The 15,217-nt window shown below is 38.7% G+C and overlaps 1 protein-coding gene across 1 annotated transcript in view; it reads right to left on the bottom strand.

Moving 5' to 3' along the window:
- LOC127576684 (serine-rich adhesin for platelets-like) overlaps positions 1–15,217 on the bottom strand; it is a 72,619-nt gene that overhangs the window by 19,251 nt on the left and 38,151 nt on the right. The window contains exon 2 of the mRNA XM_052027335.1: positions 8,749–12,210. Within this exon, the coding sequence (XP_051883295.1) occupies positions 8,749–12,210 (3,462 nt within the window). The remainder of the gene's footprint in view (positions 1–8,748; positions 12,211–15,217) is intronic.

Below are 15,217 nucleotides of genomic sequence, written 5' to 3'. Positions count from 1 at the left end.
TTTCTCAGTCCAAAACATTATGAATAGGTGTGGTGCATAAACTAGAGAGGAAATCCGAGTTTTCATAAGAGTCTTGCAAAGCATTAAGTATGAGAAAGTTACTTCCTCTTCTGTCTCATGCACCAAGACATTAATAATGAAAACAATCAAAGAGAAAATCTTTAGTTAAAGAGATGTTGGCTCAACTTAGCGCTTGGGATGTATTTGTAGAAGTGGCATGGGGGCGCAGCTAGTAGAGATTCGAGAACAGAGTACAAACTGCAAGGGGAACTCAGTAGGTTGAGGAACATCTATAGAGGCAAAGGGATGGTTGATATTTTGGATCATGACCCTGCGATCCTGGCCTCTGGTGCTGTCTGTATGGATTTTGCACACTCTCCACTCTCCCACATCCCAAAGGTGTGTAATTGGTAGGATAATTGGCCACTGTAAGTTTTCCCTAGTCTGTAGGTGAGTGCTAGAATCTTGGGGGAGTCCATGGAAATGTGGGAGAATAAAATGGGATTGGTGTAAATGGGTCAATGTGGACCTGTTGGGACAAAGGGCCGGATTGCTTGCTCTCTCTCTCTCTCAAAAAAAGGACATTTTTCATAAAGAGTTGAGGTGCAAAATACCAGCATTGCTATCATGCCATCAAATGTGAGGCAATGTGGGCCCTTTACTGCTGACCCCATTATAAATATAAAAAATGGAAGGCACTTTACAAATGGGTTGACAAGGGGTAATAAAAATCTCTGTTAAAAGTCTATGTTAGGACAATAGAACCATGCAAATGAAGTTCAATGTCTTGAAGTGCTTTATTTTTTAATGCTTGAGTGCAAGTCTGGAGGTCAGCTTACAAAAGGCATACAATCCTTTCTATGCCTCCTTAATGAAGCACTGCTTCCTTAAGGAAATGTTTTCTATTTTAAGCTGGGTGGAACAGTGTGGTCTATACATCTCGTGGAAGAGTGTCTCCTGGTTATTCTGTCCTGCATGCCTCTACTATTTCCTTTTCCTTCTGTTTGTATTGTGCCTTCATAATTAAAGGACACTCACTCTAGGCTAAGTCCTCTTAAAAGGAATGTTAGGAAAAAACAGGGTTTCCCAGCTACAATCTGTCGAGGGGCAGCTCAGATCTGTTGTGGAATCTTCTTACTGCACAGCAGAGAAAAACTTCTCCATATATTTTTAGTTAGAGCTTATATTTCAAAGTGTGTGATAATTCAAAGCCTATAAACTCAACCACTCTGTGGTTTGAACAGTCATACAGATAACTTTCTTAGTTATGTTCAGATAATGGGATTGAAATATACAAACATGTAAAATAGGAGCAGGACTGGGGCATTCAGCCCTTCAAACCTGCTCCACCACTTAGTACAATCATGGCTCTTCATCCAAATTCAGTTCCTTATCCCTGCCTTTTCCCCATATTCTTCAATTTCTTTACCTGTAAGAACTATATTCTAACTCTTTTGTGTATATGTTTAATTATTTGGCCTCGACTGCCTTCTGTGGTAGTGAATTCAATAGACTCTTCAGTCTTCACATCAGAGTCCTATATGACATACCCTGTCTCCTTGGACCATGAACCTGGTTCTGAGCTTATTGTTCAGAACTTATTGAAACAATTTGTTCCAACCTCTCATCATACATCAGTCCTGCCATCCCAGAAATCTGGTGATCCTTCACTGCACTCCCTCCATAGCAAGAACATCCTTCCTCAGTTAGGGAAAACTATGCACATTGTTCAAGGTGTGATCTCAGCAAGACCCTATATGATTGCTATAAGATACCCCTGCTCATGTATTCAGATCCTCTGCTCCCGTATTCAAGGCCTCTTGCTATGAAGGCCAATAATCCATTTGCATTCCTAAACATTTTCATGCTTACTTTCAGAAACTGTGCATAATGACACTCAGATCTCAATGCACCTCCCACTTTCCTAATCAATTAGCATTCAGATAATAATCTGCCTTCATGTTTTTGCCACCAAAATGGATAAACTCACATTGGTCCATATTACACTGCATCTGCAATGCATTTTCCTACTCAACCTGTCCAAATCACACGTGAGCATTCTTGCATCCACCTCATACTTCTCGCTGTCAACTAGCTTTGTGTCATCCACAAACTTGGAAATGTTGCATTTAAATCCATCAACCAAACCATTAATATATATTGTGAACAGCTGGGATCCAACCACTGAACCCCACTGTTCACTGCCTGCCACTCTGAAAACTGTTTATTCCTACCCTTTGTTTGCTGTTCTCTATCCATGTTAGTACATTACCCCCAATCTCATGTGCTTTAACTGTGTGGAACCTTAGCAAAAGCCTTTTGAAAGTCCAAATACACCTCATTCCACAGATTCTCCTCTGTCCAGCTTACTAGTTAGATCTTCAAAAAATTCCAGTGAATTTGTCAAGCATGATTCACCTTTTGTAAATCTATGCCAATTTTGACACATCCTCTCACTATTCTCAAAGTGCTCTGCTCTTGAATAAATGGCTCTAGCATTTTTACCACTATCAATTTCATGCTAACCAGTCCATAATTCTCTGCTTTCTTGCTCCCTCCTTTTTTAAATAGTGACATTAATTGCTGATTGTCTGAAGAATGTAGGATGATGACCACCAATTTATCCATTTCCTAGGGCTACTTCCTTAAGTATCAGCAGACTATCAGGCCTTCGGGATTTTTCAGTCTCCAATTCCATTAATTTCTCTATCACCATTTTCCTAAACAAACTGAATGCTTCATTTCCTCCCTCTCATTAGACCCCATGTGCCTCAACACTCTGGGAGATAATTTGTGTCCTTTGTGAAGACAGAACTAAAGTATCTGTTCAATTGGTCTGCCATTTTTTGTTCCCTATTATTTCAGATGCAGCTCTGATGAAAATCATGACATTTTAATGAAAGCAACTTTGCATTTTACTTGCAGTCGCCACTTCAGTCAGGGACATATTTTCTACCAATGGACAATTTTACTGGAATTTACTTTGTACTACAGAATGAGCGTTAATCTGATGCATCTGGCATATTCCCAAAATTCCAGCCCTCTAACCTGAATTTATAGCATTTTGTACACAAAATCTACAAAATTTCAGCTCCTGAGTCTTCATGTACAAATGAAAGAACAATTAAAGGTGCAACGATGGCTAACATGAGGGGACATAATTTTAAGGTGATTGGAGGAAAGTATAAGGGGGATGTCAGGGATAAGTTTTTTACACAGAGAGTGGTGGGTGTGTGAAACGCACTGCCGGCAGAGGTTGTGGGGGCAGATACATTAGGGACATTTAAGAGACTCTTAGATAGACACAAGAATGATAAAAAAAAATTTGGGGGCTATAGTATGTTGGAGGGAAGGGTTAGATACATTTTAAGAGCAGGATAAAATGTCGGCACAACATTGTGGGTCGAGGGCCTGTACCGTGCTGTAGCATTCAACATTCTATGTTCTAATTATTTTTCAAAAAGAGTGGAAACAGTTGAAAGCTCAGTAACCCATATGGCTTTCATCATTAGGCTGCAACAGCAACAGCTTTCAAGTAATTTCAGTTAGTAACTGTTTCCTCACCAATGCTTGCAGGATTAACACTGCCGTGCTACCATAGAGTGATTATCCTTTGATGGAATGTCTACAAGGAACCAACACCTAACTAGGGTATGATTTTAACTCCACCTTCCTGGAAGAAACCAGGAAGAGGGTCATTTTAAAATGAAGCAGGGGACTTACCCACTCATTTCTCATCCTAATCTGATTCAGCTGATTGGCAGGGGCACCTTCTCCAATTTAGTGTTATCATCTCTAGACATTAAAATCAGATGCAAGTAGATCCTAATCTGCCGTTTTAAACTGGAGCCTGAACAGGGGTGTAGTGCCAGCTGGACAAAAAATGCCAGAGCAGCAGCCAGGTTCAGATGATAACCTCTAAACTGTTTTATTTTAAAATAAAAACTGTTAAGTTTCTTCAGGAAAATTGGCTAAAAACAAGTATGTATTGCTTTCTAAACTTAGGTACTATCACAGCCATTTCTGAAATAAAAACAGAACATGCAGGAAATGTTCAGTAGGTCAGGCAGCATTTGTGGAAAGAGAAACAGAGTTAATGTTTCAAGTTGAAGACTCTTTGTCAGAACTAGGAAAGAAAGAAACCGTTGTAGGCCGTGTATCAAACAGCAATGAGTCGCAGTACAGGAAGGAGATAGAGAGCTTAGTGGAATGGTGTCATGACAACAACCTTTCCCTCAATGTCAACAAAACTAAAGAGCTGGTCATTGACTTCAGGAAAGGGGGCGGTGTACATGCACCTGTCTACATCAATGGTGCTGAGGTCGAGAGGGTTGAGAGCTTCAAGTTCCTGGGAGTGAACATCACCAACAGCCTGTCCTGGTCAAATCACGTAGAAGCCATGGCCAAGAAAGCTCACCAGCGCCTCTACTTCCTCAGGAGGCTAAAGAAATTTGGTTTGTTCCCTTTGACTCTCACCAACTTTTACAGATGCACCATAGAAAGCATCCTATCTGGATGTACCACGGCTTGGTACAGCAACTGCTTTGCCCAGGACCGCAAGAAACTGCAGAGAGTTGTGGACACAGCCCAGGGCATTACGGACACCAGCCTCCCCTCCTTGGACTCTGTCTTTACCTCTCGCTGTCTTGGTGAAGCAGTCAACATGACAGCTGACAGGCAGGTGAGAGCTCAGGACAATAGAAGTACAACAAATCAGGATGTTAGGATACAGGATGTTAGGATAGAGGATGAGGTATATAGAAACATGTCTAAGATAGTGTGTAGTGAGGATGATAAGAAGGACAGGCAGGTGAAAAGTCAGGATAATTTGCTGAACAATGGAAGTACAACAAAATCAATAGCAGATACTGGACTAAATGTACTATATTTAAATGCACATAGCATTAGGAATAAAGTAGATGGCCTAGTGGCACAACTACAGGTTAATAAATACGACATTGTGGAATCACTGAGTCATGGCTTTATGACGGATGTGATTGGGAACTGAATGTCCAGGGGTACACAGTGTATAGGAAGGATAGGTGGGTAGGCAGAGGGGGAGGTGTGGCCATGATGGTTAGTAATGATATAAAATCAATAGAAAGAAAGGACATTGGGTCAGAAGAGGCAGAATCCTTATGGGTGGAGCTAAGAAATAGCAAGGGTAAAAGGACAATAGTAGCAGTTATATATAGGCCCCCTAATAGCAGTCAGGAAGTGGACGATAAGTTGCAGTTTGAAATAGAAAGAGCGTGCCAGAGTGACAATGTGAAGATAATTATGGGGGATTTTAACATGAAGGTGGACTGGGAAATCCAACAAGGCAGTAGATCTCAGGAGAGTGAGTTTGTGGAATGTCTACGGGACGGTTTTTTGGAGCAACTTGTTGATGAGCCCACCAGGGGATCAGCCGTTTTGGATTGGGTGCTGTGTAATGAACCGGAGGTGATTAGGGAACTAAAGGTAAAGGAACCATTAGGAACTAGTGATCACAATATGACTGAGTTCAGTTTCAAATTTGAGAAGGAGAAGCTGATAACTGGTGTATCGATATTTCAGTGAAACAAAGGAAATTACAGTGGTATGAGAGAGGAGTTGGCCCAAATTGATTGGAAGAGTAAGCTGGCTGGAGGGACGGTGGAGCAGAAATGGAAGGAATTTCTACCAGTAATAAAGAAAATGCAGTATAGATATATTCCAAGAAAAAAGAAGGTTTTGAATGGAAAAAAGGCACAAATGTGGATAATGAGAGAGGTGAAGGCCAAAATAAAAGCAAAAGGGAGGGCATACAAGGAAGCAAAAATTAGTGGGAAAACAGAAGACTGGGAAACTTTTAAAAACCTGCAGAAAGAAACTAAGAAGGTCATTAGGAAAGAAAAGATGAATTATGAAAGGAAGTTGGCAGATAACATTCGAAAGGATACTAAGAGTTTTTTTAAATATATAAGGAGTAAAAGACAGACACGGGTTGATATAGGACCAGTCGATAAAGGTGTGGGAGATATTATAATGGATGATAAAGAGATGGCAGAAGAACTAAATGAGTATTTTGCATCAGTCTTCACTGTGGAGGACATCAGCAATATACCAGTTAGTCAGGGGTCTCATGGAATGGAACTGAGTTCAGTTAAGATTACTAGAGAGAAGGTGCTAGGAAAACTAAATGGGCTAAAGACTGATAAGTCTCCCAGACCGGATGAGGTGCATCCCTGGGTTCTGAAGGAGGTGGCTTTATAGATAGCGGAGGCATTGGTGATAATTTTCCAGGAATCGATAGACTCCTGCATGGTTCCGGAGGACTGGAGGGTCGCAAATGTAGTTCCACTGTATAAGAAAGGTGGGAGGCAGCATAAAGGAAATTACAGACCTATTAGTCTGACGTCAGTGGTGGGAAAGTTATTGGAATCGATCCTCAAGGATGGGGTTATGGAATACCCGAGGTGCAAGGCAAGATGGGTCCTAACCAACATGGTTTTGTGAAGGGAAGATCCTGCCTGACCAACCTATTGGAGTTTTTTGAAGAAATCACTGGTAGGGTGGAAAAGGGAGAGGTGATAGATGTTGTGTATTTAGACTTTCAAAAGGCCTTCGACAAGGTGTCGCATGAGAGACTGATTAATAAGCTGAGAGGTCATGGAGTTACAGGTAGGATAACAGAATGGGTGGAGCATTGGCTGGTTGGCAGGAAGCAAAGGGTGGGAATAAAAGGATCTTGTTCTTGTTGGCTACCGGTTACTAGTGGTGTCCCGCAGGGGTCAGTGTTGGGGCCACTTCTTTTTACCTTGTACATTAACGATTTGGATGATGGAGTAAATGATTTTGTGACTAAGTTTGCGGATGACACCAAGATAGGTGGAGGAGTAGAGAGTATTGAGGAGACAGGAAGGTTGCAGAGAGACCTAGATAGTTTAGGAGAATGGGCAAGGAAATGGCAGATGAGATTCAATGTTGAGAAATGTGCAGTTGTACACTTTGGAAACAGAAACAAACGGGCAGATTATTATCTAGAAGGAGAGAAAATTCAAAGTACAGAAGTACAAAGGGATTTGGGGGTACTTGTGCAGGAAACCTTAAAGGTTAATCACCAGGTCGGATCGGTGGTAAAGAAAGCGAATGCTATGTTGGCATTCATTTCTAGACGTATAGTGTATAAAAGTAAGGAAGTGTTGATGAGACTCTACGGGGCACTAGTGAGGCCTCATTTGGAATACTGTGCACAGTTTTGGGTCCCATATCTTTGGAAAGATGTGCTGATGTTGGAGACGGTTCAGAGGAGATTTACGAGGATGATTCCCGGAATGAAAGGGCTTGCGTATGATGAGCGTTTGTCGGCTCTTGGACTGTACTCACTGGAGTACAGAAGAATGAGAGGGGACCTCATAGAGACATTTAAAATGTTGAAAGGACTGGACAGAGTAGATGTCGTCAAGCTGTTTCCCTCGGTGGGTGAGTCCAGGACCAGAGGGCACAATCTTAGAATTAGAGGGTACAGGTTTAAAACAGAGATGAGGAGAAATTTCTTTAGCCAGGGGGTGGTGAACTTGTGGAATTCCTTGCCAGGTACAGCAGTGGAGGCCAGATCATTGGAGGCGTTTAAGGAAGAGATAGATAGATATCTAAATAGTCGGGGTACCAAGGGATATGGGAATAAGGCTGGAAATTGGGGTTAGGGGTTTTTTTGCCCACCCCCCCCCCCCCCACAATTTCTCATTTCTTTTTCTTTTTTCCTTTTCTTTGGAGCAGACTCAATGGGCCGAATGGCCTACTTCTCCTCCCTTGTCTTGTGATCTTGTGATAATCAAAGACCCCACCCACCCAGGACATTCTCTCTTCTCTCCTCTTCCATTGGGTAGAAGATACGTATATACGTATTACCTGAAGGCACGAACCACCAGACTTAAGGACAGCTTCTACCCTACTGTGATAAGACTATTGAACAGTTCCCTTATACAATGAGATGGACTATGACTTCACGATCTACCTTGTTGTGACCTTGCACCTTACTGCACTGTAGCTATGACGCTTTATTCTGTACTGTTATTGTTTTTACCTGTACTACATCAATGCACTCTGTACTGACTCAATGTAACTGCACTGTGTAATGAATTGACCTGTACGATCGTTTGTAAGACAAGCTTTTCACTGTACCTCGGTACAAGTGACAATAATAAACCAATACCAATACCAAGTTAGTTTTAAGTTGTAGAGAAGGTGGGGGAGCGTTTGAGACGATAAAGGAAAGATCTCTGATAGAGTGAGGCCTGGGTTGCTATGTGGCTGATAGATTAATGAGGGATATCAGAGAGACCAAACTAAGTTTTCTGAAATTATTGAATTTTCTGTTCTGTAGCTCCCCAGCACATTCCAGGGTTAACTTAGATTTATAGTAATCAATCTAAAATAGTTTATTTTGCAATGTTCCACTGTTCATAGATTCAGATGTTTTATTTCCTCAAGCCCCTGACAAAGAGGATTACACCACAAATGATTTATCCATCCTATATTCATTTGTATACTTATTATTTATCCATATTTACAACAGTTTAGAACCTACTCCATTTCTGTCAGTTATTCCTAATGTTCACATATACAATTCAGTATCAAAAATAATTATTATCTGCCAGTGAAATCAAAAGCTAAAATTTCACTAATTAATGATAGTCAAATTTGGTTCAGAAGCCATAAAATATGACATGAATATATAAAACATCATTTTTAATCTAAGTCATGGTATTGATTTTACATTACCTGTGGAGACTTCAGATATACTTCTTGTGGTAACCTGAATCATAGTTGATGGCTCAGGTGTAAGTCTACCTATAGTGGTAGGAGGCACTGTACTTGGCACAGTAGCTATGGCAGTGGTTGGAATATCTGTGCTAATGTCTGAAGTCCTTGTGCTTGTTGGTATCATTGTACTAGTTTGAATACTTGAGATGGTTGAGGTCTTAGTGGTAGTTGAAGTTTTTGTGCTGGTCAAAGTGCTTATGGTAGCTGAAGTTCTTGTCTTGCTTGGTTTAGTTGTTTTAATAACACTAATTGTAGGAATGGTAATTGCTGTTGTTTTGTCTCTTGTTAAAGGACTTGTAAGAAGAGCTGGACTAGTCCATACAGTGGCAAATTCATTCCCTGTAACATTACTTAATGTTGGCTTTGGTATGTCAGTGGAAACTTGTGAAGTCATAGTATAACTTCCAGTATTAGACCTAGATGTTATAACAACCGGTGTTGATGATGTACTTACGGCTTCTTCTTTGAATGATTCTATGGTAGAAAGTGACACATGTGCATGTGTTGTCTTGGGGATTGTAATTTTGGGAGAGTCCGATCTTCTTTCAGGGAGCTCACTCTTCAGAGTTATGCCTGGTGTTGTTCTTGCAACATGAGTGTTATCAACACTATTAGTTATTGATTCAACTAAATCTGGTTCAGATGAATTAGCTGTTGTAAAGTCATAATTTAATTCTCTGGAATTATTCATTAATCCTTGAGAATCTGATTGTATCGAAGACAATGTTGTTGTGATAAATTTGGTGATATTGTATATCGTAGAAAGAAGTGTAGTATTTAAGAAATTATCTGTGATTCTGGGAAGTAAATGACTTGTTGCAGTGATGGTAGTCATGGTTTCAGCACGTGAAATGAAACTTGTCAAACTTGAACCATTTGTATAAGTATCAGTTGGCTGTATGGAAGATATATCAAATGATCCTTCTTCATCTGAACCATTGGTAACATCATTCAAATCCATAGGAATGGATGTTGAAAGTGGAGTTGTTCCATCAGTACTATTTGTTGCAGTATCTAAGGATCTTTTGGGATTGTTCAATGAAGTATTCAAAGGATATCCAGAATTATTCAGCGTAGAATTTACAGAAATGTTAGAAGAATTCATTAAAGTACTAGGAGAGCTTACAGAAGTATTTGGTAAAGACCTTTCAAAAACATTTGATGAAGTACTTAAAGCTCTTCCAGAATTATTTGGTGAGGTGTTGGAAGAGCTTTCAAAATAATTTCCTGAAGTTCTTGAAGACCTTTCAGAATCAACCTGTGCATCATTTACAGAATCTTTAGACATATTTGGAAATCTTTCAGAATTATATTGTGTATTAATTGAAAACTCTTCAGAAACATTTGGCAAAACACTTAATCTTGCAGTATCATTTGCTGAAGTGTTTAAAAACATTACAGAATCATTCACTGAGATGTTTAAGGACCACTCAATATTATTTGGTGAAGTATTTAAAGATCTCTCAACATCATTTGGTGAAGAACTTATGGACCTTTTAGAATCATTTGATGAAGTACTTAAAGACCCTTTAGAATTGTTCTGTGGATTACTTAAGGTCTTTTCAGAAACATTTTGCAATGTACTGAATAGTTCAGAATCATTTGAAGAGTTAGAGGAACTTTCAAAACCATTCGTTGAAGTGCCTAGAGACCTCTCAGAATCATCTTGAGCACGTGTAAAAGCAGTTTCAGAAATATTCAATGAAGTATTTGAGGAAGCACTTGAAGAACTTTCAAAAACATTTGTTGAAGCACTTGAAGACCTTTCAGATCTCTTAAAATCAGTTAATGTGACACTTAATCTGTCAGGATCAATAGGTGAAGAACTTAAAGATCGCTTAAAATTATTCTGTGATGTACTTAATCTTTCAGGATTATTTGGTGTATTAATTAATGTTTGCTTAATACCATCCAGTGAGGTACTTAATCTTTCAGGATCTGTTGATGAACTACTTAATGATTGTTTAAAATCATTCAGTGATGTATTTATTCTTTCAAAATCATTTAGTGATGTACTTAATCTTTCAAAATAATTTGGTGAAGTACTTAATGATCGCTTAAAGTCATTCAGTGAAGTGCTTAATCTTTCAGGATCTATTGATGAACTACTTAAAGATCGCTTAAAATCATTCAGTGAAGTGCTTAATCTTTCAGGATCTATTGATGAACTACTTAAAGATTGCTTAAAATCATTCAGTGAAGTACTTAAACTTTCAGGATCAGCTGGTGAACTGGTTAAAGATTGTTTAAAATCATTCAGTGATGTACTTAAACTTTCAAAGTCATTTGGTGAAGTACTTACTGATCTCTTAAAATCATTCCATGAAGTACTTAATTTCTCAGGATCAGTTGGTGAGATGGTTAAAGAATGCTTAAAATGATTCAATGCTGTACGTAATCTTTCAACATTATTTGGTGAAGTACTTAATGATCGCTTAAAACCATCCAGTGAACTACTTAATCGTTCCGGATCAGTTGCTGAACTACTTAAAGGTTGCCTAAAATAATCCAGTGAAGTACTTAATCTTTCAGGATCATTCAGACGAGTACTTAACGATTGTTTCAAATCATACAGTGAAGAACTTAATCTCTCAAGATTATTTGGTGAAGTACTTAAAGATCTTTTAAACTCAGTTATACTATTTGATCTTTCAGAGTCATTTGGTATAGTACTTAAAGATCTCTTTATATCTGTTAAAGTACTTCTCTCTTCAAAATTATTTGATAAATTATTTAACAATCTTTTAAAATCTTTCTGTGAAGAACTTAATCCTTCAAATTCAATCGGTGAAGCTCTTATACCATTATTTAATGATCTGTCAGAAACGCTTGGTAAAGTACTGAGCATTTTAGAATCAGTTGATGAAATGCTGGAAGACCTTTCTGAATTGCTCTGTTCACCACTTAAGGACCTACTGGTTCCATTTGACACAGTATTTAGAGGCACTGTTACATCATTTAATCCTATATTTGAAGCCCCTTCAGAAACGTCAGGTGAAGTATTCAAAGATCTTTTAAGATTGCCTGTCCCTGCTGATGCTGTGCCATGAAACCATCTTCTAACTTTTCCATCTTCACTCAATGTCTCAAGAGTTGATGCAAAAGAAAGACTTTCAGAATCAACCAAATTTTCAGATATATAATCACTTGCAGAAATGAAAAGATTTGATGACTCAGAGTCACTTACAATGTTTTTTTTGGATTCTGAACTTGAAGTCATTGTAGGTAGGTAACTTTGTGAGTTCTTTGTAACTGGTGCAAAGGAAGTGGACATTTCACTTTTTTCCAAAACTGTGCTATTGGTTGACATCTGCAGTTCTAGTTCTCTGGTAGTGGAAATATATGCAATGTTATTCTCAGAATCTTGTATCCAGCTTTCAGACATAATGCTACTGTTTGGCAGTTCTCTAGTCCTAGGTCCTGAAAAAAAAAGGAAATTTATTGCAATCAACTTTTAGCATCTCTTTATTTTGTATACAATCAATAGAATAATATAACCGTAACAAGTAAAAATTTCACATGATTGAAAGGAAAGTATACATAAGGTGAGACCTCCCTCCCAAGATGTTTAAAGAGGTTCTATGGAGATAGTGGATGCATTTGATGTCATCCCAAGGACATGCTGGTTTGTTAACTAGCACATTCTCCCTGTGGCTGCATGGGTTTCCCTTAGGTTCTCCAGTTTTCTCCCACATCTCCAAAGATATGCCAGTAGGTTAATTGGCTGTTGTATATAACCCCTGCATAGGTGGGTGGGAGGAGCATCAGGGGAGTGGATAAGCATGTGCAAGAGAATAGGTTACAGGAAAGTCTGAGGGAAATGGAACTGCTGGAAAAGCTCGAAGAGCCGACATTGACCTGATGGGCTGAATGACCTCCTTTATGTAATAAGAAAGTATGAAAATATGAATTATAATGAAATGGATGTCCAAAGATTATCTCAACTGTGCACAAATAAACTAAATCGAATGTCAATCAATAGCATATGAATTTGTCATACTGAAAACCATTATTAGTTTTCTTTGCAATTTAAAAAGGTATATTAGATGTTTCAAAAATATATAAAATGACAAAATATTGAAATTAATATTATCTAAACTCTATAATATTTGCTCATATAATTACCAAAGAAAATAATTCTTGGTACATGTCGACCAATGATTCCCTGAACCTAATGAATATATAAAAGGACAAACAACAGAGTCACACAGAAAAAGGCCCTTCGGTCCAACTCATCCATGTTGACCAAGTTGCCTACCTAAGCAAGTCCCATTTGGTGCTGTGATTCTAAAATTGGTTTTAGCCCTCTAATTAACACTTTTAGTGATTCGACTACCTGTTTCATGTGGGTGATGACACACCTCCAGGCAGATTGAGTATTAGGACAATGAGAGCACATCCATAAATAAAGAAATATAACACAAAGATGAAAAGATTTATTATGTATTTTCTCAATAGTAGAGACATAATGAGCTGAATATCCTCCTTCTATGCCTTAACAATTCTCAGAAAAAACTTTCTTTATTCCCACACACATGTTATGATCTGGAACTCACTGTGTATAAGGGTGGTGTCAAGAGAGTCTAAAGGAATTGGATAGATATTTGATAGACTTTAAAGTGATGGGAAGACGATACCTCCCTATATTGTCTTCCTATCACTTTAAAGCAGTGTGTTCTGGTCCTTGGAATGTTCATTGATGTAGATAGCTTCTCTGCATTTATACTATCTTAACCTGCCATGAATGACCTTGAGAGAAGATTTAGCTGAGAACTCATTAACTAATTCAAAGACAGTTGTACAATCTGTGCTGTTACAGAAGGTGGCGCCGTAATGGGTTATCCACTTATCAACAGGCAGGAAACCCTTGCAGTGGACTGTTTTGAAAACTTACTGCGGATGTGGTAATTAGGGGTGGAGAACAATTGGCAGCAATAGGGGGTCTAGGTTAACAAAAGCTTCAGCACTAAATATGGAGGTTACACAGTGCAAAAGGATTTGAGGTTTCCTTCCTATGGTTTATTCCTACAGAGACAGTGATGAGAAGTCTTCACAAAAAAATACATTCTTCTCATATTTCAGACCAACAGAGCTAGAGCGAAGCAGCTCCCATTTACAGTTTTTGTATTTCTCATTGTACAGTTATCAGAATATTTATAAGAATTGCATTCACTTGTATCACAAGTTTCCAGGCATATTGTTTTATAATTTCCTGTTTTGGTATGTGTCCTGAAGTAAAATCATGGGAACTTTCCTGAATGTGAGTGATTATAATTCTTCCTAAAGACCATTATGAAAAACAGCAGATAAAAATCTACAGTTTGCAGTACTTTACCTCTTTGTGCAATTCGTTTTCATCTAAAAATGTGATCACATTTGTAACCCTTCTTTTTTGAAAAATGTGTTCTGATCATTAATGTAATCTATTTAGCGGTTTACTCTCTAGAAATAGACATTTCTATACAAAAAGATTTAATGGCTATTTTATTTTCCCAATATATTCAGGAAAGCACTTCTAGGTCATAATGATTGGCCTAACATATTGGAACCTTAAGTACCTGTTTAGGCCCTAGATTTTAAAAAAACGAGAGCTGATTTCTGTTTAGTTTTGTATTGAAGAGTTCGTTCCTGTCCTGCCCGCTTTTATAAATGACTGTTGGGTCAGTTTGTTCAGAGGACATCGAGGTGATGATCTTGCACTAGTGCAAATGCTAGATGCAGGTCAAAGCTGAACTAGGTGACTGGACTCTGCTGTGGCAGATGAAACGAGCCATCAGCAGGGAGGAAGGACTGCAGCCAATTGGCCACTGAGTTCCCTGAAGCCTTCCAGTGGGTTTATCTTTTATTTCTATCTTACATGAGGAGTTGGATTGGGGATGGGTAAGCCTGGTTAGGTGGCATAGGATTTGGAAATCCAATTTGGCTCAAGATTCTGCCATGCTGAAAAGAAAGCTCAATGCACAAACTTTAAAAGTTGAGCTAGCAGTTTCTGGAATAAACTGCATGTGTGAAGAACACACCAGTTTACATCCAGCTCCACGTGCCTAATATGATCTGATTATTAAGGGGCAGCTGAGCTTTTATTCCTCCAAGAGATGGTTTTCAATGGAATTTGCTGTGTACCTATACTGTAGTTGGGAGGATTGCAGCAATGCATGCATGCACCTTGTGTTGAGTTTTAAAGCCCACTATGATGACATTCTGGTGTCCATTTGGAGGGAGGTGTTGGTGTTGAGGAGACAACTAAGTTACTGTGTCTATGAAGAAAGTTTAAAAACAAGTCAACACTCTATAATGGTAACCTGATATTTAAAACAGTTCAGTAGGTATCGTTCCAGAGGACTACTGAGAACTAACACGTTCACTCTGCCTCAGTAGTCATATCATAGGTCTAACGATGGTGACAGATATTTGTCATATTCAGTTG

This window comes from Pristis pectinata, chromosome 1 (genome assembly GCF_009764475.1).
Source record: "Pristis pectinata isolate sPriPec2 chromosome 1, sPriPec2.1.pri, whole genome shotgun sequence".
In the NCBI taxonomy this organism is placed as follows: Eukaryota; Metazoa; Chordata; class Chondrichthyes; order Rhinopristiformes; family Pristidae; genus Pristis; species Pristis pectinata.
The sequence above is the reverse complement of the archived record's forward strand: the minus strand, read 5'-3'. Positions and strand labels throughout refer to the sequence as shown.